The sequence below is a fragment of the Myotis daubentonii genome, chromosome 3 (assembly GCF_963259705.1).
Source record: "Myotis daubentonii chromosome 3, mMyoDau2.1, whole genome shotgun sequence".
Taxonomy (NCBI): domain Eukaryota; kingdom Metazoa; phylum Chordata; class Mammalia; order Chiroptera; family Vespertilionidae; genus Myotis; species Myotis daubentonii.
This window is the reverse complement of record NC_081842.1, coordinates 147112497-147137809: the sequence shown is the minus strand read 5'-3', so window position 1 is coordinate 147137809 and position 25313 is coordinate 147112497. Positions and strand designations below refer to the sequence as shown.

Here is a 25313-nt window from a genome sequence, read left to right as displayed (position 1 = left end):
TTCAAATATCTATATATATATAAAAGCCTAAGTGACCTTTAGGATTGAATGACCAGAACAACTGGAACAACCGGTCGACCAGTTGCTATGATGCGCACTGACCTCCAGGGAGCAGATGCTCAATGTAGAAGCTGACCCCGGTGGTCAGTGCATGCCCAAGCCAACTCCCGTGGCCAGCCGGCGGCATTAGTTCCTTCTGTGCCTGGCCTGGTGACCGTCGCCTCCTCTCCTGATCCCACCGGGGCCTTTGGCCCTGGGCTGGGACGGGGAACTGGGGGTGGGTGGTGGCAGATGTGGCCCCTTTCCCATGGGGGTTGGGGGTGAGGGCCGGCAGCCAGCCTCCCGCGCCCCGTCCCTCCCCCTGGCCGGCAAGCCCTGATCAGCCTGCCGCCTGCCCACCACGATGGTGGCACAGTGGTGAGGGAAGGAGGAGGGGGAGAGGCAGGGAACCACACAGGGCGCCAGTGTCTGTTCCTTCTGCACCCGGCCCACGACCGACGACCGTCGCCTCCTCTCCCGACCCTGCCAGGGCCTTCGGGCCCCGGACTAGGATGGGGAACCAGGGGTGAGTGGCAGCAGATGCAGTCCCTTTCACAGGGGGGCTGACGTATGGCTCCCTCCTTGGGGCCAGTGCCAACCTCCCGCACCCCGTCTCTCCCCACGGCAGGCAGGCCCCAACCAGCCCGCAGTCCCTTCCCCCGTCCAGCAGGCCCCGATTGGCCCCTGGCCCTGATCGGCCCTGATCAGCAGCCAGGCCTAGGGTCCCCACCCATGCACGAATTTGTGCACTGGGCCTCTAATATTCTATAATGACAATGGAAACTTTCAAGCACTAAGTACCAGAAAAATTATATAATCTGAACTATTCTTTCTAGCCCAATTAAAAAGCCTTGCACTTTTCAAATTCCCAAAGTTTGTGTTCCACCTGGGAATGGAGAGATGTGTCACAAAGACAGTTTAAGATTACTGTATAAACTAGATTTATGAATCTGTTCTTTGGAATTCATAACACATTATTCCTCAGGGGCAACACCATAAACCTGAATTGGTGCTTACACTGTGCATGTGTGTGTTTATGTGTGTGTGTGTGTGTGTGTGTGTGTGTGTATTTTAATCCTCACTCCTTTTCCATAGATTTTGAGAAAGAGAGTGGAGGAGATAGGGAGAGAGGGAAAGACAGAGAGAAATAGCGATTTGAGAGAAACACATCGACTGGTTGCCTCCTGCACATGCCCTGATCAGAGCCCAGGCCAGGAGGAACATGCAACCAAGTTATGTGCCTTTGACCAGAACTGAACCCAGAACCTTTCAGTCCATAGGCTGACGCTCTATACACTGAGCCAAACCGGCTAGGGTACACAGCACATATATTAATCTGTGATGTTATGTTTAAACACAGAGGATGTATGTTTATTTAATTCAGTGCCTTCAGCATTTAACATAAGATGCAAAATTTTCCCCTGTAATTACTCATAATGCACCTTAATAACACAGGATAGAGATCTAAACTTCGAATTCCACATCTGCTACTTGTATAAGACTACAGGGAAACCTCCTCCTGGAAATAAGTAGTGGACAGAAAGAATTAACAACTCTATCACTTACCCTATCAAAGAAAGTGTTTTCACAGTCCTCTGAACTCCCACATTAAGCTCTCTATTTTTATTTGTAAATAAAAACAGTAGAGGCAAACTGCAAACATATTTTAACCCTGCTAAGGGACACAGGGCTCTTTGGTAAAAACCTATTTTCTTAATCATTTCTTCAACAACTCCTGCAATATGAGCTTTACATTCACACTTTGAAAATTTTCATAAATATCACACTTAAAATAATTATCATAAAATTCACATTTTAAAAATCCTATAGAATAGTAGGATGTGGATGCCCTCTAAAATGCATTATATACTTTGAAAACAAATACTTAGCTGTCTTCTTCAGCCATAAACTGTCAATATTCAAAACAATGTAGAATCTCCAACTCCAATCAAATTTTGAATCACAGAATTATAAAACTGATAGCATCTGTTTTAAGCACTTCATTCTTAAAAAATCATTAAATGACTTAAGCCATATTCCAAAACTAGTCAGTAAAAAACCTAGGCCTAGAACCTAAATCATGTGTTTTCTTTCCAGGACTCTTTCTGTCATCTCTTACTACTTATTCAACCAAGTTGTATAACCTGGCTGGAAATTGATCTGCTTGTTCAAATCAAAGACATGAAAACTACGCCGTCTAAAGCAGTGGTTCTCAACCTTCTGGCCCTTTAAATACAGTTCCTCATATTGTTACCCAACCATAAAATTATTTTCATTGCTACTTCATAACTGTAATGTTGCTACTGTTATGAATCGTAATGTAAATATCTGATATACAGGATGGTCTCAGGCGACCTCTGTGAAAGGGTCGTTCACCCGCCAAAGGGGTCGCGACCCACAGGTTGAGAACCGCTGCTCTAAAGGCAACTTAAGGAAGAAGAATCCAAACAGACCCCAAGAGTGCCTATTTCTATGTAAATTTTTCTCAAATTTGCTCCCATAACAATTTTCTAGGTTTCCTTTTAATGCTATAGAAATAAAAAATATTTATAGAACAAGAATGCATCTCAATTTCTCAAGACTGATGAAGACCAAATGTCTGTACCAGCACTGTTCAATAAAAATTTCTGCAATGACAGAAATTTTTATAACTTCACTGTCCAAAATGCTGAGGCTAAAAAGCATTTGAAATGTGGCCACGGCAACTGAGAAGCTAAATTCTTTATTTTAATTAAATTTACTTAATTAAAGTTAAGTAGTCACATGTCTAAAGGCTACCATATTGGATAGTGCAGACCTAGATAATCCTCAGTGAAAACAGAATTGGCTAATGAAATATGAAAACTGAACAGTGTTTCTACAGAGTGCCTGCCATGTGAAGCAGGTTAGACAGAATGGAAAGAAACATCATTCTGCATTGGTGATCTCTGGATTCCAAACGAAACCACTATTTATCAGCATCAAGAGGTTGATAAAATCACCTATACATACAGCTCATCTGTGAAATGGGGCTAAAAGTACCTGTCTTTGTGGGGACTGTGTGACTCAATATTGTTTGTACATAAAAGTACTCAGTAAAAGGTAAAGTCTAGCCTCAACAATATGATTGAACACCTGAAGCAATAGTCAAGTGGTTTGCACATCACTGCCTCATGACAAGTAAAGTATATAAAGAATATGGCATTCAAATCACACCAAAAGTTGATTTAACTATATACCTACATTCTATGTTCTTAAAAGCTAAATTCTTAGCTGTTTAACAGCCATCTGATATGAATTAAAAGGTCATAAACAATGACAAAAATTTGCCATCCTTCCTCTTACGGAGGCAAAGACAAAATATTGGCAAGGCCACTGATAAGGCTCCCTCACTGCAAAAGAAAAACAGTGAAATAGCTCTTTGCTGTCTGGCCATAATTTACAGCTATGATGGTACTAAAGAATAGCAGAAGTCTAGGGATATTTTTCAATACCCAGAATACAAAAGAATGGTCTATGTCTAGTCTATGTATAGAGAAATATGTAATAATATCACCCTAAAGAGTTATAGAATTTAAATGTTTTACTTGCTTTCCTGAAGATTATATTTCTTGTAATAATTTTATTAGATAAAGAATAGTCTGATACTCTAACAGGCTGAAAACCATGACCAATATTAAAAGCAAGCATATTATGTAGTTCTTCTTATCATTTATAATGAGGTTAATTTATGTTATACACTAGAGGCCTGGTGTACGAAATTCATGCGGGGGGGGGGGGAGGGGAGGAGGGGGTCCCTCAGCCCAGCCTGCACCCTCTCCAATCGGGGACCCCTAGGGGGATGTCTGACTGCCGGTTTAGGCCTGATCCCTAAACCGGCAGTCGTACATCCCTCTCACAATCCGGACTGCTGGCTCCTAACCACTCACCCTGCCTGCCTACCTGATCGCCCCTAACCACTCTGCTGCCTGCCTAATCACCCCTAACCCCTCTGCCTTCCTGATTGCCCCTAACTGCCACTACCACCAGCCTGATTGCCCCTAACCACTCTCCCCTGCCAGCTTGATCGCCCCTAACCACCTCTGCCTCGGCCCCCACCACCGTGGCTTTGTCTGGAAGGACGTCCAGAAGACATCCAGTCTATCCGGTCTGGATTAGCATATTATGCTTTTATTAGTATAGGAACTCCCTTGTTTAAGGAAAACAGACAAAAAAGGTTCTATCAACTCAAATAAACTAAATAGTATGTTTCCAGATTTTGATAGTAATGATCCCAAGGCAGAAAAACACAAATTCTTGTCAAACCCAAGATTTATTCTGAAATGGCATATATATATCCTTTTAACTCTGATTGAAGAACCAAGCATTAAAATCAATCCAAAGGTAAATAATGAAAATTCTCTGACCATTGCTTACTAATGAGAGTTGGCTATCCAAAAGATTGATTTTACATTTTTCAAGTAACTTACCAGCCATAAATGGTAAGCTTTTTTATTATCAGTAATATAATTGAGTATTTAAATTCTGAAGTACTAATTTTCTTATTAGAAGGATAATAACCTTATAGGTTAATATTAAATTTTCATGAAAAATATATTTTCACACACATACTTTTATCTCAACTTCATTTCTCAAGTCTGGTGCTCTATTATTCATATCTAACTAGATAGAGAATAAATTTTTGATTCTCAATTGAAGAAGCAAACTGAAGAACAGCAAAACAGAATTAAGTTTGAGAAAAAAGTTTCACTCAAATGCAGTGATTTTTAGATCAGATTTTAGGAACAATATAGGAAACCAAACCTAGGCAGAAGTATCAACAATGTAAATGATAAACATAAGTCTGCTTATTAAAGACCAATCAATGTACTGTTACTATTAAGAAGGTTAAAAATCCAATGATCTAAAATGTCCTATGTCAAGTGGGCCCAACCATTAAGAACCCAAGACCTATTTTTGTTCTTTGTATTCTTATTCCCTCACAATTACCAAAATTCCTATAATGCAGTGCACTATATCTGATTATAAAATAGTTTACACTGTAAACATCAAACATTTAAGGGGGGGGCTATAATAATTATAGAAGAATACTCTATTTCTACCACTGTGTACACACTTATTTGTAACTAGGCTGGCATTTAAAAGGCGAAAGATTTATGCGATCTGAAGAGAAACCAGAGCATTAGGCTGGCATTTAAAATTTTACAAACTATCCAGTAAGTATGCTAAGAGAAAATAGTTGACAAACCTGAAAGAATAGCTTCTTTCAAATACAATAGCATATGGGAGAACTTCCTGATATCATTCACCAACTCCTTGATGTAATCCGGATCAAAAACGGAGTTGGAACTTACAGACTTGAGCCCCATTTCAGAAGTTGTAACATCAGTAGAGAGCTGGCCTGATGACAAAACATGTTTTTTCTTTGTCTTTTTCTGTTTGTGAGCAATCATCCTTTCATATATCAGTCAGAAAAACTGAAATCCTTAAAGGGGTGAGAAAAAAGAGAGAAACACAAATACCACATCAACCAGGGGGAACATTCTTCTAGGTTTTCACAAATAGCCCATAGCCCACCTCAGTATTCCATTAAAACCAACCACCACAAACACTGCACTCCACAACTACTAATAGTAGTAGCTTCTCTTTATTAAGCGCCAGTAATCTTGACAACTATATGATATGCAAAATACTATCATCTTCATTTCACATGCTAAAGAACCTGAGGTTTGGAGATTAAATAATTTATTTTCGCTCTTAGGTGATAAATGATGAACTGGTATTTAAACCCAGATCTGCCTTCTCATCTAAAGCCATGCTCTTAACGCCTGGTATAGAATTTTTGTAATTTTTAAAAGTTATCCTGAAGTGTCATTTAGTAGGACACATTCTCCCTCCATGACATCACCTTCAAAAATAAAGATGAAATATGAGTTTTAAAAAAATAAAGACCTGTTTTCAAAATCCCTCTATGTGTTGGATGGATGCTCCTATACCATTGTCTTTTAATTCTTATAATCTCATGAGGTAGGTATTGTCAGGATGTTATTCCCAAAGTAAAGAGATGATTAATAGCCTTTCTAAATGTGTTACCTGTACAATTTGCTTACAGGCTATGTGTTTTAGGACTAAAAGGAAACACAAAATTAAAAGACTTCATATAATGCCCTGGCCGGTGTGGCTCAGTTGGTTGGGCATCGTCCCATGCACCAAGGGGTTGCTGGTTCAATTCCTGGTCAGGACACATGCCCACATGCCCGGGTTGCATGCTCTATCCCAGGTAGGGGACACGCAGGAGGCAGCGCTTGATTTTTCCTTTTATCTCTCCCTCTAAAAATCAATAAAAATATTGATTTTCATATGATAAAACACCTAATCCTAGCACATAATCGGAACTCAATAAAACTCTTTTTTTCTAATTCATGTTTTCATTTTACCTTTCCAGAAGAAAAAAGTCCTAATTTTGTTTGTATCTCTTGGAGTCAAAAAGGAAATGACTTGTGGAATTAGATTATCTCAAGCATCATCATTAAAACATTTTTCAAATACTTTGGCTTGAATATTTGGATACTTTCAAAACAGAAGAACTACTAGGGACTTCTGTAAAATTTACACAAGTTTTATATAATATTCATTTCCAGGTCACGTGTAAGATATATTATTGTATCATTTACTCTTTCCTATACCTCACTTAACTATATTTTTCTTCCTAATCTATTTTTAAATTATCCACTTCTATCTCTACTACCACTCTAGGTGAATTACTATCATTTTTTGTCTGAGCTACTGCCACTAATTTCCTCAAAGTGTTGAGTATACTTTTCAAAACATGAATCTCATCATGTCATGTCTCTGCTCAAAACTCTTCCAAAGTATGAGTAAGGAACTATCATGCACTACAAGACTCAGCATGAGATATGTATGGGTCCTAAGTACCTCTGCAATGTCCTCCGGAGTCAAGATGCCTAGTCAACACTCTCAACACTCCTGCCACACACACTTGCTTCTCATTCTTCCAACAGTGTTTGTTTACTGTGACCCACAGTAAAAAATAATTTTATATTATGTTTTTATGTGGTGCTATGTGTATACAGAAAGCAGGAGCCAGGCGATATACTCAGATGATCTCTATTCTACTCCATTCATTTTTTAAAATGCTGCTTGCAACCCACCAAATTGGTTTCACACTCATAATGGGTCCATGACCCTACAACTTTAAAAAACACTAACTGTTCGACTCAGTATCCAATCTCTATACAGTTCCATTTGCCGGACTATTCCTTACCCTGTGTTTACTCATTCTAATCTCAGCTCACAGATCACTTCCTCAAAGAAACCTTCCTGGACCACCCCCGCCCCCATAATCACCACCACCACCACCAAACTAGAGCAGAATCTCCTATAGAGACACTTTACAGTATCTTATACTTTTCATGAACTTTCCTATCTAGATGATAATCTCAAGGAAATCAAGACCACATCTGTTTGCTAATCATTTGTTTTCTGTTCACAGCACAGTATGTGGCATATGAGGGATGAAATATAACTATTTGCAGAATGAAAATAAGCTTATAATTTATAAAGTTTTAAATAATTTTTATAGATGCAAAAATGGTTAACTCCAGATTGCTGCAGTTTTAATTGGAAAATATCAATGGTTTTTAAAAATTTGTCTCTAAAGCGGTACCTTAAAAAAAAACACCCCAAAACAAAACAAACAAAAAAACTCCAAGCATATAAAATTGAATAAAGGCAAGATTATATACAACGGAAATCTAAGTTGGATTTCTATGACTGTTTCTCACCTCCGATTATTAAAGGGTCCTAATATTTCTTTTATAGTTTTTAAAACTATTATTCTACTGAATAATCTTTTTAATCTCAAATTATTTCTGAGAATGTAATTTCTACACTTAAACTATTTTCAAACCTATCTAACATTAACCCTTAAGTGTGTAGATAATTTCTAAAATGAATGTAGGACAATTTTTAAAGCACTTTTATTAAGTCTTCCCAATAACAAGAAACCCAAAACACTCAAGTGCCTTATTTTGGCAGTTCTTTTAGACATCACTAATTGAGAAGACTATTAACCTAACATCACTTTTGCAGCTTATTTAATCAAGTCATTCTGATTAATTTTGACAGCTTTTAGTTTAATAAATTAGAGAACTGGTTGTTGTCATTGGTAAAAGGGTGGTTATAAAAATTAAAGACATATCAAAAGTTCTAAATAAAGCAATTTACTTATCTCAACAATAACAAAATTTACTTTAAACAAGTGTCATATTAGTAACCCAAAGTTGTAAAATGTTTTAAAACTGCTTAAACATTTTTAGTCAAGACTAATAAATTCTATAAACAAAAAACAACCACGGGGAAAGGAAGATTAAAATGGTTATACCCTACCTCCAGTCAGCATTATGGTGAGTAATATACTAATTTTGTTATACATACTTTACTACTTTTCATATTTCAAACTGAAAAAAATTACAGGTGAAAAAATTTTAAATAACAAAGTTAATTCAAGCTTTCATAAAATTGAGCTATGATAATGAGAAAGTTTGGTGGATATACACTTTCCAAGATCATCCACACTACTTTCCAATGTCCCAAAATGAACACCCTCTAGTTGATATAACATAAAATGTAGTTGGTAACTAATTGTAACTGGTAATTTAATTAAATGAGGTAATAATATGGAAAACACTTAGCACAGTGTCTGTCTCATCATGAAGACTCAATAACTGTTAGCAGTGCTTTGTTGTGGGAGATAATTTTTTAGCACAAGTAATAAACAAGATGTGCCTTCACTACAATATATCTGGAGACTGTAAGCAAGAAATATAGAACTAGGAACAATTCCAGAAACGTAACTGACTTCATGGAAACCTACTCAATCACTTCCAAGTGAAGTTGGACTGTGCAAATAGATTGCTGAGCAAAATATGTGAAACTCTCCTTAAATGCATCGCTTTAAACTCCAAACCATCAACATTAAAAACGTGTTATATCCACTTCTCAAAGAACTTTGTACCAAACAGAAAATAACTGTGCAAAATCACGTTCTTTATCATGTTCTAAATTCTAAGTAATTTGCATTAGAAATGTGAACGCTAACTTCCAGGACCCTGGAATGTGTTTTTTCCAAGCCGTCAGTAGTCTGTGTTAATGTCAGATGCCCAATATACCCCCTCAACCCTTGCAGTGTATCATTACAGAAGTATTTTCACTTTAGGCAGTGGGCTGACTGAGGTATAAAATTGCCCCAAATATCTGTACTTAATAGTTCCCATCTTACTCTTTCTACCTCAGGGAAACACACACACACATGGCCAGTTATTTCAGAAATCTGCTATTTCAGCACAATTTCTGATTTGGTAAGAATTTAGCTTTAAAATTCTAAGTAAATCAGAAATATTCATTCTAGAGGTCTTTAATTCTATTTTTAAAAGGCACTCTCCACAAAAAGAGAATAAGAGTATGTCAAAAGTTTTAGCAATAATATGCAAATAACTGCAATTTTAAAGAAAGGCATGCAATGCACATACACTTCATTCCTGTGCAATTGGAACCCAGCACGTTTTAAAAGAGGAAGCTGCACAACCTCTCCCGCCTCCAGAATGTCTAGCATTCTTGGCAGGCAAGGCTCTGCCTTGACCAGCTCAAACTACCCAAAGCCAAAGAGCACGTTCTCCACCCCGGGATTTAAAAACAGAGTGGGAAATGGAGTAAAAAGGGCGGCAAACATTGATAGTGAGGGACACGAGCTATCCTCACCAAGACAGCTGGAGAAGGGGAAGGGGCACGCAGCTCCCTCCTTTACCAGCAACAGTCCTGCCCTCGGAAAAAGTATGAGGCCAATTTCTTCTTGAGAAAGACAGTTAAAAAAAAAAAGAAAAGATTAACATGGGGACGCGAGGCTCCTTACCACTAGGGCTCCAGCTGGAAAAGTCCCAGACTTGAGCTCATCCGTCAAAAAGAAATTTTAAAAAACAAAAACCAAAAATACCGTCAAGCCCCAAACACATCCACAACGGAATGGGGAAAAATCACGGAGACAGAACGAAACACCCCTCCTCGGCCCAAAGACAGACGAGTTGAACAATGCCCCACGGCAATCCTAACCATCTCAGGAATGAGACCCCGTAGAAGTGAGGCTGCTGTCCGGGCAGGTGGGAGCTGGACGAGCTCAGGGAAAGCAAGACCAGAGACCAGACTGCGTAACGGTCACGAGCACACATTCTGAAGCAAAACTGCCAAAACGGGGCTGAAATCCGCACTCCGCCAATGACGAGTACGAATATTCCGGCAGTTTTTAACCCGTTTCCCGTGTGAAAAACGCGTGAAGTCATCTCGGACCTGCCGTGAGAATTAGGAACTTAATGCGGAGCGCCCTTAGAACAGGATGCGGACGTGGGACCTGCCGAGTTTACTTCTAGGAGCGTCGTCACCATCCGCTCGGGGCCACCGCGCGCGCCCTCCGGCTCCAACGCCCAAGAGCCGCGCGCCCCTCCCCACGGCCCGACCCCTCCCCGAAGAGCCAGGAGCCCCGAGGACCGGCCCCGTCTCCAACGCAGACCGCAGGGCCTCCGCTCGGGGCCACCGCGTGGGCCGCCGGGACCCCGGACGGCAGCTCGCGGGCGGCCGCCGTGAGTGACTCCAGCCTCGAGAGGCAGCCACCGCCCAAAACTCACCGCGGCGCTCCATCCCGTGTCCCGGAGGCGGACGCCCGCCCAACACTCACGGCCGCCGGCGACGACGCCGGCGAGGGCTGGAGCTCGGCGTCCTCATCTCCTAAGACCCGCGGACCTCGGCCAAGTCACCGCCGCCCGTGCAGCCACCACCACCACCAACCACCGCACCGGCCGCCGCCACCGCGGGCCCCGGCTTTGCTCCTCCCGCCGGACTCGCCCATTGGTCAGTACCCCTGGGGGGCGGGGCTCGGCGCCCAGCTCTCGCGCCCTGGACGCTGGCTGTCAGCACCCAAACCCCAGACCAACCCGCAGACCGTCCCCAAAGGCACCGCACGTGTCCGACACTCCGTACTGGAAACACCGAGGGCTTACGGCACGCGAGGAGGAGCGAACCTTCGGAACCGGTCACCTGAGGCCTAGATCTGGCTAGTGGGAGTTTCTCAAGGGGAGCAGTCTACATTTCTTAGGAGGTACTTCTTTTGACCACCTTGTTTCTCCCCCTCCAACTCCTTTAAGAAAACAAAAACAAAAAGCAGGACGCCACACAAGTAAAGTGTAACACAGGTCTGAGGCTCAACTCCTTTTCAGAAGAACGAACTTCCTCAAAACCACTGTGCCCTCTGTAGGGGAAATCTTTCCACTTGGAACAGTGATTTTCAACCTTTTTTTTTTTTTTTAATATCATGGCACACATAAACTACTAAAATTCTGTGGCACACCGAAAATATATATTTTTTGCCAATCTGCTTAAAAAATAGGTATAATTTTTATTCATTCACACCAGATGGCTATTATTGTGTTGCCTGTTGTCATTATTTTATTTGACAACCTAAGGGAAAAGAGTTCAGTTCCTCTGACTAAAATAGGTATTGCATGTTCTTAAAATTCTTGCGGCACACTAGTATGCCACAGCACACACTGGTTGAAAATCGCTGACTTAGAGCAATATTACTTTTTTCAACTGCACTCTCAAACTCACTCAAAATAAGAAAAATGTCTTCGAAAGATAAAGAAAGCAGCAGGGGCTGAAAGCACATAAGCTTCCATATCATACTACTCACTGGAACAAGCAATGTCATTTACCATAGTGCTGGAACATTCAGAGAAACGGAGACACCAAGGGCATATGGGGAGGGTGGCTGGATAGTAGTGGAGGCAGAGAGAAAAATTATCACACATAGGAGAAAGCAGAAAAAGACAAGAGTGTGAGGAAGAGAAATAGAAACAAATAGGGCTGCAGGCACAGGGAGAGGAAAAACCAAGTAAAGCAGAAACAGGTGAAGGCAGAAAAAGAAAATAAGAATGAGAAAGTAAAGACTACCTAGTTACAGAGACGTCTGAAAAAGGAAGTGAGCATGATAGAGCGAACAAGTGAAGTAAAGAGAGGGAGAAAATACTCATTGACAAAGAGATGAGGAACATCTTTCATATCTTTGAACTCTTATACAACAAACAATGCTGGGGAAATAAAGCAAATTTGGTCCAGCAAGTGCTACTTGGGAAAGATATATATGAAAATGCTGAGCTCCTTGGTTGCTTTAGCTCCACACTAAATTTTTACTCAACCCACACAAATTTACCTCTGTAAACCCCAAACACAACAGTACCAAGGACATGTCACAGATACTCGGGAAACCTCAAAAACAACTATCTTTCTAACTACACTTAAAAAGAAAAATGCACCATGGACTCTCACCATGGAAACTGATAATGCCCTGAACTGAAACTAACTCTTCAGAGGAGATATCAGGAGATCCCAGGCCAAAGGGAGAGTGGGGTGGGAGAGCAGTGCAACCCTGATTAAATGATAATTAAGATTTTCAGGAAGCAAAATGAGAAAGTCACTCAACCTGAAACACCCCCTTACATTTATTTTTAAATATATTATTTTGTGTTATCTATCCATTATTCCTCTCAATAGAGAGGATTGTTTTCCTTATTAGAGTAGAACTGGCAATGTCACGGACAATGTCTTTAACAAGGTCCTGAAGGGGAGAAAAGGTATGTGGGATGGAGGTAGTGGTGTGACAAGAGACAGAAAAGAACACACAGGTGGGAGGAAGAGAAAAATTAGTGAAAGAAAAAGAAAGATGTGAGAAGGCAAGAAACAGTTGTGGAGAGGTGAAAAAGACAGAGGGAAAGAAGACCAAGAAAGATGCAGAGACAAGTGGAGGCGGAGAAAGAGAAAATAAGATGGAGAAAGAACAAGAAGAGAGACAAAGAGAAATGATGCAGATAGAGACTGCCCAATGACAGGGAAATGGAAGAGGGACACTTCTCACACACAATTCTAGCGAAGTGAAGCCTATTAGGCCCCTAGGTTGTTATCTGAAAGAGATAAATATGAAAACCCAGGCTCCTTGATTACCTGGCCTCTACAATTATTTCATAGACTTAATTTTTTAAAACATACCCATTAAGCCTTTAACCTAGCCGTACCTAAGATCTAGAGCACTGGAGATACTGGATATACCTAACATACAAATGTTCCTGTTTGGAGGACAGGGATGCACCATGGACACTCACCATGGAAACCACTGATGACTAAACTGAAGGACACCAATGCGGAGAGAGGAAAGGATTCTGAAGGCCAAGGAAGGTAGTGGCAGGGCAACTCTCAGGGAGGTTATGGAGGAAAATCTGCCCCTCTGAGCTGCTCTGGGTTACTTTCAAAACCCTTCCCACTAAATCTACCTCTAAACCAGCGGTGGGCAAACTTTTTGACTCAAGGGCCACAATGGGTTCTTAAACTGGACCGGAGGGCCGGAACAAAAGCATGGATGGAGTGTTTGTGTGAACTAATATAAATTCAAAGTAAACATCATTACATAAAAGGGTATGGTCTTTTTTTTTTTTTTTTTTAGTTTTATTCATTTCAAACGGGCCAGATCCGGCCCGCTGGCCGTAGTTTGCCCACGGCTGCTCTAAACCATCTCAAAACAGACAACTATTGTGCATAGGATGTGACACAAAATGGGTCTTCAATGAACACTAGGTGGTTAAATTTTAAGTAAGGTTTCTCAATCCCAATCTTCCTCTTAAATGTTTTAAAAAATACGTTAATTTTCTGTCATCTCCATTCTTCTTCCTTAATAAGGAGGATAGTGACATTTGGAAACATTTGAAAAAAATTATTAATCTCCCCACTTACATTTTGTCTATAGTAATGTTATATCACACATACAAGTTACAAGTATGAAGAGCATGTTATTACAATGATACCTTTCTGCAAGTCCAAAATTCTTGGTTAATAATTAAACAGTAAAGTATTTTTTTAAAATAAAATCATCTGTACATATACTGTAGAAATTTGACATCTTAAAAAGTTATTCAACAAGTTGCAGAAAAAAATTATTGAAGAAACATATAGTTGAAAAGAAACTACTTGAGCTTTTTACCATTTTACATTATTACTGTCTCTAGTATTTCCTTTTCAAACAGAAATTCTTATGCTTTCTAATGTTGCTCTTGAGTCGGCCATTCTGTGGAGTTTCAACTTATATATTGTTAAAATCTTCTTTCTCATGTGTTCTCTGCAGTTTTAACACAGTATTGTTATTTTTACTAGGTAGGTGTCTTCATATTCCTGAAACTCATTCTGTAGTTTAGGTAGCCTACTTTTCATTACAGAACATGGTCCTAAAAACCGACTTACAATGCCTGGAGACATTTTTGGTTGTCACAACTCAGGAGGAGGTTTTACTGACATCTAGTGGCTATACACCAGGGATGCTGCTAAATAGCCTACTTGCACAGAAGAGAAACCCGCCCAAAGAATTACCTAGCCCAAAGTGGTCAATAGTCTCAAGGCTGAGAAACCCTGCTCTAGATCCAATTACACTCTATAAGCAATGCTGAAGACAGAGGATGCACTAAATTACAGCACAGGATGCACTCAGCAAAATCTAAACTCAGCCATTTTATAGAGCAGACACAGTTTATTAAATAAATTGCAAGAAAAATATAGAAAGAAAATCTGTAGATTTTTTTAAAAGCCTTAAATTTTTATATATATATCAAATGCAAGAATAAATGAGACCAGACTTGCCCTTCTACTATGTTGTCTTCAGACACTGTACTACAGGTAGCACAAAACTGTGATCCTTGAGAGAAGGGATCACAAATAAATGAGGTAAACCCTACAATGGCCCCAACTTTCCACCTGGAGACACAGTCTAGTCCATGGCACAGGAAGGGGAAAGCCATGCAAAGTGCGGTACTCTTGTTGAGACAGAGATCATAGTCCAGGCGGACTGGGGCAGCTGAAATCTGTAGGGCAAAGTAACAGAGAGGAAGGAAGAAGACTCCAGAAATGTGCACAGGCAACTCCTTAATTCTCTTGCTGAATATAAAGCTGCACATGTATAGGGAGAAATTCCACAAGAATGGGTTGCCATGGGAAATGTAGCAGGACATTTCCTATGGTTCTCACAGGGCTGAGAGACCTCTTGAGTTTTTATCAGCCAGACCAGGAGGGGAGACCTGTTGAACGCTCAAATAGATCCCAGAAAGGCATGTGTTAGTAGTACATCCAAACGAGCCCTAATAAAAATGGCATTCTAGACTCACCCCAATAAAGCTTCAAAACAACTCTCATTTTGTAAATTTCCATAATGTGTTGTAGCACTTACAACATATACTGAAGTAAAATGCATGACAATACCACAAAGTAAGAGAGGAAGGAAATGAAAGTATATAATAAGATTCTTACATTATATGTGAAATAGCATAATATGTTTTAGGTATCTGTAATAATAAAAGCATAATATGCTAGTTTGACCAGACGTCCTTCCGGACATCCTTCCTTCCAGACAAAGCCGCAGCGGGCGGGGCCGAGGCAGAGGTGCCAGGGCCAAGGCCCTTGCATGAATTTCATGCATCGGGCCTCTAGTACTATAATAAGTAGAAATATATAATAAAGGTACAGTAAACCAATAGAGGACATAAGTGGAATTTCAAAACAATTAATCCAAAAGAAGAAAAAAAAAAAAAACAGATGAGACAAATTAAAAACAGCAAGATGAGATTTAAACCCAATCATATCAATAATTACATTAAATATACTCTAAACACACCTATGAAAAGTCAGAAATTGTCCAATTGTATAAAAAAGTAAGACCCAACTACATACTGACTGTAAGAAACAGACTTGGAATACAAAGATACAAATAGATTGAAAGTAAAACAACAGAAAAAGATGGACCATGCAAATATGAATCAAAAAATTAGAAATAGTGCTATTATAACAGACAAGGGGTTTTACCAAAGATAAAGAGTAACATTTCATAATTACAAATAAGTCAATTCATTATAAAGACTTAATCCTAAAAGTATATGCACCTAAAAATAGAGCTCCAAAAATATATGAGGCAAAAACTGACAGAACTGTCAGAAAAAAACAGATAAATCCAATATAGTTAAGATTTCAACAATCTTCTTTCAGTAACTGATAGAACAGAAAACAGAAAATTTGTAAGGATATAGAGGATATAGAAGATTTAAACAATATTATCAGCCAACTGGTAGACATGTACAGAAAACTCTACATAGCAACAGCAGAATACACATTCTTTTCAAACAAACATAAAATATTCACTAAGACCATATATGGGATCATACATACAATAAGTCTCAATAAATTTAAGAGGATTGAAATCATACAGTATATTTTCTAAATAATTGTTTATAAAAACAGGTAGTTGGCCTATGGATGTAGTTTGCCTATCCCGGCTTTATAATTAATTCATTTAATGCTCTAAAATACTTCATCATGAGCATTGACTTCAATTTAAATATTTCTGCTTTTGAAGAACATTTGGTTTATTTCAGTTTCATTTTTCTACTATAAACAAAGCTGTTTTAAACCTCAAAAAAAAAAAAAAAAGAAATCATACAGTATATTTTCTGACCGAACAAAATTAAATTTGGAATAAATGACAATAAAATAATTGGGAAATCCCTAAATATTTATAAATTATAAAATATATTCTTAACTCATGTGTCAAGTTTCCACAAGGGAAATCTGAAAATATTTTGAACTGAATGAAAATGAAAACACATTTCAAATGTATAATTTACACAGTGAAAGCAGAGGTTAGAGAAATATACAGCTTTAGATGTTTTTGTTAAAAAGGGTCTAAAATCAGTGATCTAAGCTTCCACTTTAAGAAGCTAGAGAACAAAGAACAATTTAAACACAAAAGAAGTAAAAGAAAGGAAACAATGATAAGAGTGGAAATCAACGATATAGAAAACAAACAGAGAAAAATCGACATAACTAAAAGCTGGTTCTTTGAAAGAAATCATTTAAAGACATACATATTTAGCTAGACTGATAAAAAAGTACGAAGAGAAAACAAATTACTAATATCATTAATGAAAAAAGGGACATCAGTACAGACCTTACAGATATTAAAAGAATAACAAGGCAATGTTATAAACAAGTTTGCCAATAAATTCAACAACTCAGATGAAATGGAAGAATTTCTTGAATGACATAAATGACCAAATCTAACCCAAGAAATAGAAAATCTGAAAACCTTATATGTATTAAAGAAATTAAAAATGTCTCAGGCCCTGACCAGTTTGGCTCAGTGGATAGAGCGTCGGCCTGCGGACTGAAGGGTCCCGGGTTCGATTCCGGTCAAGGGCATGTACCTTGGTTGCGGGCACATCCCCGGTGGGGGGTGTGCAGGAGGCAGCTGATCGATGTTTGTTTCTCTCTCATCGATGTTTCTAACTCTGTCCCTCTCCCTTCCTCTCTGTAAAAAATCAGTAAAAAATATATATATTAAAAAAAATGTCTCAGAAAGAAAACTGCAGACCCAGATGGCCTCACTGATGAAATCTATTGAATCAGATAAAATAATCCCACAAAAACTCTCAAAAAATAAAGATAGGAACATTTTCCAACTCATTTTCTAAGGTCAACATTACCTTTATTCTGAAACTAGACAAAGACATTATCAGAAAAACATACCAAATTTCTTGACATAGTATTAGCAAGTCAAATCCAACAATATATAAAAAGGATAATACATTATGACCAAAAAGAGTTTGTCCCAGGAATGCAAGCTTCCTTTATTATTCAATAGGGGAAAAAAGTAGGGGGGGGGGGGATCTTCTCAATAGATGCAGAAAAAAGATCTGACAAAATTCCACACCCATTCATGATTGAAGAAGTCAGCAAAGTAGTAGAAAAGAATTCCTTCAACCTGATAAATGGCATCTACCAAAAATCTACAGCTTACACCATAGTTAATGATGAAAGACAATGTTTTCCCCTTAAGATCAGGATCAATAATGTTACTGAAGGTCTTAGAAAGTATAATAAAACATGGGAAAAAAAATAAAACACATACAGATTGAAAGGGAAGAAGTAAAACACTTTATTCTAAGTTGACATGTTTGTATACCTAGAAAATCCTAAGACACCTATAAATAAATTTGTCAAAACTGGGGATGGGCTTGTACTGACATTTGAATGACATACAATGAACATAGCAAGGTCACAGACTACAAGCCCAATATACCACAATCAACTTTATTTCTATATAACAACAAACAATTAGACAATACAATTTTAGAAACTAATACTATTTACAATAACATCAAAAATACTTTTAGAAATAAATTTAATAAAACATCTACAAAATTTAAAACTACAAAAAAACTAGTGCAAGGTAAAGAACTTAATAAATCAACAAGTTTACCATTGTCATGGATTGGAGGATTCAATACTGTTAAGACTTTAATTTCCCTCCAAATTCATTTATAATTTCAAGCAATTCCAAATAAATCTCTCCTGAATTTTTATAGAAATTGACAGGCCAAGTCGAAAATGTACATGAATATGTAAAAGATATGCAACAGCCAAAACAATTTTGAAAAAGAACAAAATCATAGGACTTACACTGCCTGATTTCAAGATTTAGTACAGAGTTACAGTAATGAAGACAGTGTGATATTGATATAAAGAGAAACACAAACCAACATAACAGAATAGAGTCCAGAAATAGGCCCACATATATACAGTGAATTGATTTTCAAGAGGTACCAAAGTAATTCAATCAGAGAAAGGCAGTCAAATAGTGCTAAACCACATTTGAGAAAAAAAATGACCCTCAACTTACTTCACAGCATACCCTAAAATTGTATCATAGACCTAAATATAAAACTTAAAACTATCAATTCTTTAAATTCAGGAGTCAGAGGGGGCAGATGCCCTTTTATTATTATTGTTGTTGTTGTTGACAGTATTACAATTGTCCCCATTTTCCATCCCTTTGCCCCTCCACCCAGCCCCCTATGTTCTTTGGCTATTTTTATAAGTAAAAGCTTTGACGGAACACAACCATGTCCAATCACTTACGTATTGTCAGTAACTGTTTTTGAGCTACAAGAGTAGAGCTGAGTAATTGAATTGCTATAGCCTGTAAGCCTAAAATATTTACAATCTGGTCCATTTAAAAAAAGTTTGAGGATACCTCTTCTAAAAGAAAACATGGGAGGAAATCTAGGGAACAATTTCTCAGACACAAAAAGTAAGAACCATAAGAAAACATTAGTAAACTGGACTTCATCAAAATTTAAAATTTCTCTTAGAAAGACACTATTAAGAAATGAAATACAAGTCACAAATTGGGGGGAAATATCTGACAAAGGACCTGCATCCAAATGTATCAAGAACTCTTACAACTAGATAATAGGAAAACAACCCAATAAATTAATGAGTAAAAGATATACGCAGACATTTAGCAAAAGAAGATACAAACTGGGCAATAAGCATATGAAATAGTGCTCAACATCACTAGTATCTAGGAAATGCAAATTTAAACTCAATGAGGTACCATTAAATTCTACTAAAATTCTTAATTTTAGCTAAACTGAAATACTAAATTCGGGGCAGGATGCAGAGCAACTAAAATGCTCACACATTGCTGCTACACAAGGTACACAACCACTTTGGAGAACAGCCTGGCAGTTTCTCATACAGTTAAACATACATTTACCATACAACCCACCAATTCTACTATTTTGAAATGAAAAGATACATTCGTCCAAAAACTTGTACACTGGGTAGAAAATGTTTTAGTCCTCACATTGGCAAGAAATAAGCCTTTGGCAGTCAAATGGTGCTAAATAACTTGACATCATGCTATAGGTACAGTAGGAAATTATAAACAAGCAAACAAAATAGTCTTCAAAGCAGGATGTACATAGCAACTTTTTTCATGATAGAAAAAAACTGGAACAACTCAAATGTCCACCAACACATAAATGGGTAAACAAATTGTGATATAGCCTTACAATGGAATACTACTTAATAAATATTCACGATATATCAAAAACCATAGATGAATCTAAAACACATTATGCTACACAAAAGAAGCCAGACACAAAAGAACATATACTGCATGATTTCACTTACATGAAATTCTAAAAAGGATGGAACGTAATCTTTAGTAACAAAAAACATCAACAGTTGCCTAGGGGCAGGGATTATGGGGGGCAAGGGGGAGAGCTCCATAATAAGCATGAGGGAACTTTTTGGAGTGATGGAAATGTTCTGTATCTCGATTTGGTGGTGATTACATGGGTGAATACATTTGTCAAAAGTCATTATAAGTACATATGTAAAAATCTTTTGTCATGCTGGTGCTCAATGAATACTCCATAAACTATAAGTAAAAGTATAACAGAATCCTTTTGAATAGTTCCTCTTTTTCCGAAAAAGAAAAATTCTTATCTAGGAGGCAGTATCATCAAATGGCTCTTTTGCTTATTAGAGCAATAATAAAGACAAAGAAGAGAAAAATCCTCATCATACCAAAATGAGTCCCTAACCTTCCTTTTAAACCTCCTTGTTTCATTACATGCAAATGTGTCTTTATGTGTTGTGGCTCATCATCATGCTATAGGTAAGGTAGGAAAGTATAAACAAAACAAACGAAATAGTCTTCAAAGCAGAATCATGGAAGCTGATCAGTGACATCCTGGTATGCATTAGACATAACTAGCAATTCTGGCCAGAAGGACTCTTCTACTTTCCGTGCTTATTAAAGACATTTTCTTAACTTCAATCTCATACAAAACAACACCTCGTCTAAGAAGCCTTTTCATTCTCTCCACTGAAAAGAAATCATCCCCCTACTTTCCCAACAGACATTCACCATACATTTCTTGGGTAACCCAAGATATTATGTGTTAGGTCCTATTTATTCAGATTGTCTACTTCTACCCAAGAGACTGAAAGTTTCCATGGGACCCTAACATAGAATGGGATCACACTGAATTGTCTCAGTGAATGCTGAAATGAATCACCAATACAAATCCTTCCAGGGTGCCTTCTGGGTATGAGTTTTGTTCAACATACTATGTAACCCGGGACCAACAGCAATGGTTGCAGAAGTCCAAATTCCTAGCTAAAGGGCCTTTACAGAAGGCACTGATAAATAGGTGGATGTTCTATTTTAGAGAGGTGGGCAGAGTGAGAATGACCAGCCATCACGGATTCCTGAACAGTGCTTTCCTCATCTCAGCCAAAGTTCTATTTCTTGCCAATGTGGAAACTGAAACATTTTCTACCCAGGCCTATCACTTTCCTTTGAGTTCACTCGTAAACTCTTCTCAGAATGAGAAGACTAGAGCTATTTGTACCATAAAAGCTAATGAAACATAAGCGTCAAGATTCCTCACTTGCACAGTTCCTACAATCAGGAAGCATTTCTAAGTACCCATTTCTGGCAAACTGCCTAAAGAAATCTCTGAAGAAAGAGATCTAAATCTCCAAGACCGTCGTAGTATTTGCTGTGATTTCTTTCTTCATTCTAAATATTCACTGTCATATCTCATTTAAAATTATTTTTCGTGGAGAGGAAACCCCCTCACCAAATCTGAATAGGAGAAAAGGAAAGGGTACATGTGGAACCAAACGCTCCTTGGCTATTTCAGTTCCACTTAAGTCTTGGAACTTTCACAAAGCACCTCCTAACTTCCCCAAAAAGATCCACAGAAGATGAAAAAAACTCATTGTGGAGGGGGACGGGGTGATGATAACGAAACGTCACTTCTGTCTCTAATGAGAGGTAGGGGTGAAAAAGCAAGATAGACTCTGGATATGTCAGAGGGTCTCAAAGACAAGGAGAGTGCCTGGCTACTCTGGGGCCAAAGGAAAGCCGTCCAGAGAACGAGGTTTGGATCATGAGGTCCTGGGGCGGTTAAGAAAACAAACTCGCAAGGATACTCTCTCCTGGTAGTAGCTGCAATCCTCCGCGGGTCAATTCCTATTCTGCAAAGCACAGGACTTGCTGTTGGGCCCAGGCTGGGAAATGATAGATACAGGCAGGGGGCGGGGGTGGTGAGGGGTGGAGAAGGGACAGCTACAGGGAGAAGAGAGAGAAGTGGGGGTAGAGGGGAGGGTATGGAGAAAGTGACATGGACGCCCCAGAGGGGGGGCACTCGGATCGGAAGGGAATGAGAGTAATTTTCCACCTTTCGTGCGCCCCCCACCCCGCAAATGATAAACAGTCGAGAGGCCTAGGTGAGGTGAAGTGTGATTAAAAAAAAAAAAAGTAAACATGGAACAAGAAATGTTTGTTACTTTATCTAAGTCTTTGCATTTGTCGGACTGAAATTTCAGAAAACGCCACCAAACTTCCCAAAGTGATCCCAAGTGAGGAAGGCGAATGTGAAGACCCAGCGGGGAAAGGGGGAAGGAGCCCGCATTCCGATGGAGGCGGAGGAAGGCGCGCGGCCAGGAAAGGGAGAGGGGCTGCAGGGAGCTCGGCGGGACCCGGAATGGGGTGGAAGTCCGCCAGCGAGTCTCTCCCGGCGGCCACGTCGCTTAACTCGGGACGCCCGTCCGGGGTCCGCAGTGCCCGCGAGGCGACGGCTCGCGCCCTCCCGACTTCCCGGCTCTGGCCACTCCCGGCGCACCCAAGGCTCGGGTCGAACCCCTACCCGAAGGACCGGGAGCCCCAAGGAACCCGGCCCGGCTCCCAGCGCAGACCGCAGCCGCACCGCTTCCGCTCGGAGCCACCGCGTGGGCCGCCCGGACCTTGGACCGCACCTCGCGGCCGGCCACCACGCGTGACCCCAGCCCCGAGCCGCAGCCGCGGCCGAAGCGAGCGCCGCCGACCCACACTCACCGCAGCGCTCCATCCCGCGTCCCGGACGCGGACGCCGGCCCGACACTCACGGCCGCCTCCGCCGCCGCCGAGGGCTGGAGCTCGCAGACCCCATCCCCCCACGACCCGCGGACACTCGGCCAAGCCGCCGCCGCCCCTGCAGCCACCGCCACTACCGCGCTGTCCGCCGCCGCCCCGCCCCTGGCCTCGCTCCTCCCCCTGCCTCGCCCCGCCCCTGGAGCCCAACCCATTGGCCCACGCGCGGAGTGGGCGGGGCTTGGCGTCCAGCAGCAGGTGGGGCGGTTTCTGGCTCGGGCACGCTGGGAGGCCGGCTGTCAACAGCGCGGGAGTCCCCAACACCAGAGGTGTTGGCCAGACGGTGCGGTTTGCCGCAGGACCAGAGAAGCGAACCTTAGAAACAAGTCACCTTTTGCACCCTCCAGCCCGGAGCAGGTCTTCTGCCTTTGTTGTGTAAGTGGAGATTTCCCAGGTGGACACTTTGAATTCCTTCTAGTCTAGTCGGGAATCTTCAACTTTTGTCTGCCTTCCTCCCCCACCCTTATGGAACAAAAATATATTTCGTGCTTAACTTTAAAACTGCCCCACTCTTTTCTATCTTGTCGTTTTCAGAAACTAAATTATCCAACTATTATGGCTTATAGAAGTTGCTCAATAAATACTAGTTGAATTTCCCCCTAACTGTGCTACTTGCTATTTACTAGTAAATGCGCCCCTAAGTAATGGTACTCACCAACAACCAAAATTAAAGCATTTATATAGAACTTGGATCATACAACATATATAAAAAAAGTACAGCGTTTCTCTTGAATAATAGAGTATATATTGTAATACACCCACTCTGCCAAGAATACCCTTCCTGTCATCTAGGCTGAGACATAGCAGGCACTCCATAAGTTTTAGTTGAGTAAATGGGTAAGACTATGGGAAGGGAATTTGGAAAAGTTCCTCCATCTCAACCTCCCCTTAACTTTTTTTCAAAATATATTAAACATCGGCCATATTCTCCATTCTTTTTAATATATATTTTTTATTGATTTTAGAGAGAGGGAGGAAGGGAGAAGGAGAGAGAGAAACATCAATGAGAGAGAACCATCAGCTGTCTCCTGCCTGCCCCTACTGGGAGTCAAGCCTGCAAGCCCAGCACGTGCCCTGACCAAGAATCAAACCACAATCACTGGGTGCACAGGATGATGCTCAACCAACTGAGCCACACCAGCCAGAGTACCCACTCTTCTTTTTCTTTTTTTTACTCTGGAAGGATATGATATTTTAAAACAGAGAAAGATGGCAATTTATTTTTGCAAAATAAATACAATTATTAACTGAGAAAGAATGACTATCAAACATATGTTATTTGAGACAGGTGGCTCATGTGTTTGGTAAAGAAAAGAAAGAATTAAGGGAAATTCTGGCACAAAATTCTATTAACACATTAAGCGCCCAGCCTATTTTGTCTTCTGTACGGAAAGTATAGTGTCAGTCACCGGTGACTGACCCGGTGCTTAACGTGTCCCAGCACATGCCCTTATGCACCAACTTGTTTTTTACATATAAATGTTTCTTGGTTAAAATGGCTCAAGAGCATGGCTTTGAAGGACAAAGAATCACAGACAAACAAACTAAAATCAGAGGCATAATGGATGCTGGATTGATAGTTAAACATTTAGGACAGGTGGTATAGTATTATTTTATCATTACAGTACTTATTGATAACATATAACCACACTGCCTATTGAAATGTTCCTTGATCTTTCCATGATAGAAGTAATACTGCCTCTGCTGAAGCCTTCCTCTTCTCCTCACTAAAAATCAATCATCCCATTTGACATTATATGGTACATACAATCCTATTCTTGTGGTACTTGTGATTCTCATAAGTATTTTATTTGGTAGCATTTATTTATGCTAATTAGATTGTGAAGTTCTACAGTATTATGTTGCATAGGTATATGTCTGGTATAGAAGGGACTAAGTATTTACTGGAGAAATTTTGAGGGAATGACCAGTGAGCCAAGAAATAAAAATCCTTCAAAATGTGTTGCTTTTGTTTGTTTTTACCATAAACTCTGCTCAACTTGTTTAACTGGTGAAACCAAATAGAATGGCTTCAAAACCACTTGCCTGAGGCAAAGCCTGTCCCAAGTCACTGTGCCCTGAGGTGAAGGGATTGATAATGCAGGCAGGTGCTCCACAGGGACAGTAGGGATTGGAGCCAACCCCACAGGAGAGCACAGTGGATAGGTGCTCTTCCTCTCAGCCACACTTAAGTGATAGTCTGTTTAGGAGAGTGCAAAATCATCCACCAGACCTATTTTACTCATTGTTCAAAAATATATTGAGTACCTCCAATGGGCCAGGCATTGTTCTAAGCCAGCCGTGGGCAAACTACGGCCCGCGGGCCGGATCCGGCCCGTTCAGCTGTACTATCCGGCCCGCGGAGCCGAAAGAG

The 25313-nt window shown here is 40.0% G+C and overlaps 2 protein-coding genes across 11 annotated transcripts in view; one reads left to right on the top strand and one right to left on the bottom strand.

Moving 5' to 3' along the window:
* The window catches only part of ARHGAP29 (Rho GTPase activating protein 29), an 85765-nt gene extending 62758 nt beyond the window's left edge, over nt 1–23007 (bottom strand). For 2 of the 10 annotated variants that reach the window (XM_059688777.1, XM_059688778.1), the window contains exons 1-2: nt 10716–10891; nt 5267–5503 (exon numbers count right to left, since the gene is read on the bottom strand). In XM_059688777.1, coding sequence (XP_059544760.1) covers nt 5267–5471 — 205 coding nt within the window. In that variant the 5' untranslated portion in view covers nt 5472–5503; nt 10716–10891. Of the gene's footprint in view, nt 1–5266; nt 5504–10233; nt 10381–10715; nt 10892–22864 lie in introns of those variants that run through there. The other 8 variants (XM_059688773.1, XM_059688772.1, XM_059688775.1 and 5 more) reach the window with 8 other exon arrangements.
* Nucleotides 10963–25229, top strand: LOC132230782 (proline-rich protein HaeIII subfamily 1-like). The gene is made up of 2 exons (XM_059688785.1): nt 10963–11185; nt 22357–25229. Exon 2 carries the CDS (start codon nt 22515–22517, stop codon nt 23316–23318), a length of 804 nt encoding a protein of 267 aa, XP_059544768.1. The 5' UTR covers nt 10963–11185; nt 22357–22514; the 3' UTR covers nt 23319–25229.
* Nucleotides 25230–25313: the final 84 nt, after the last annotated feature.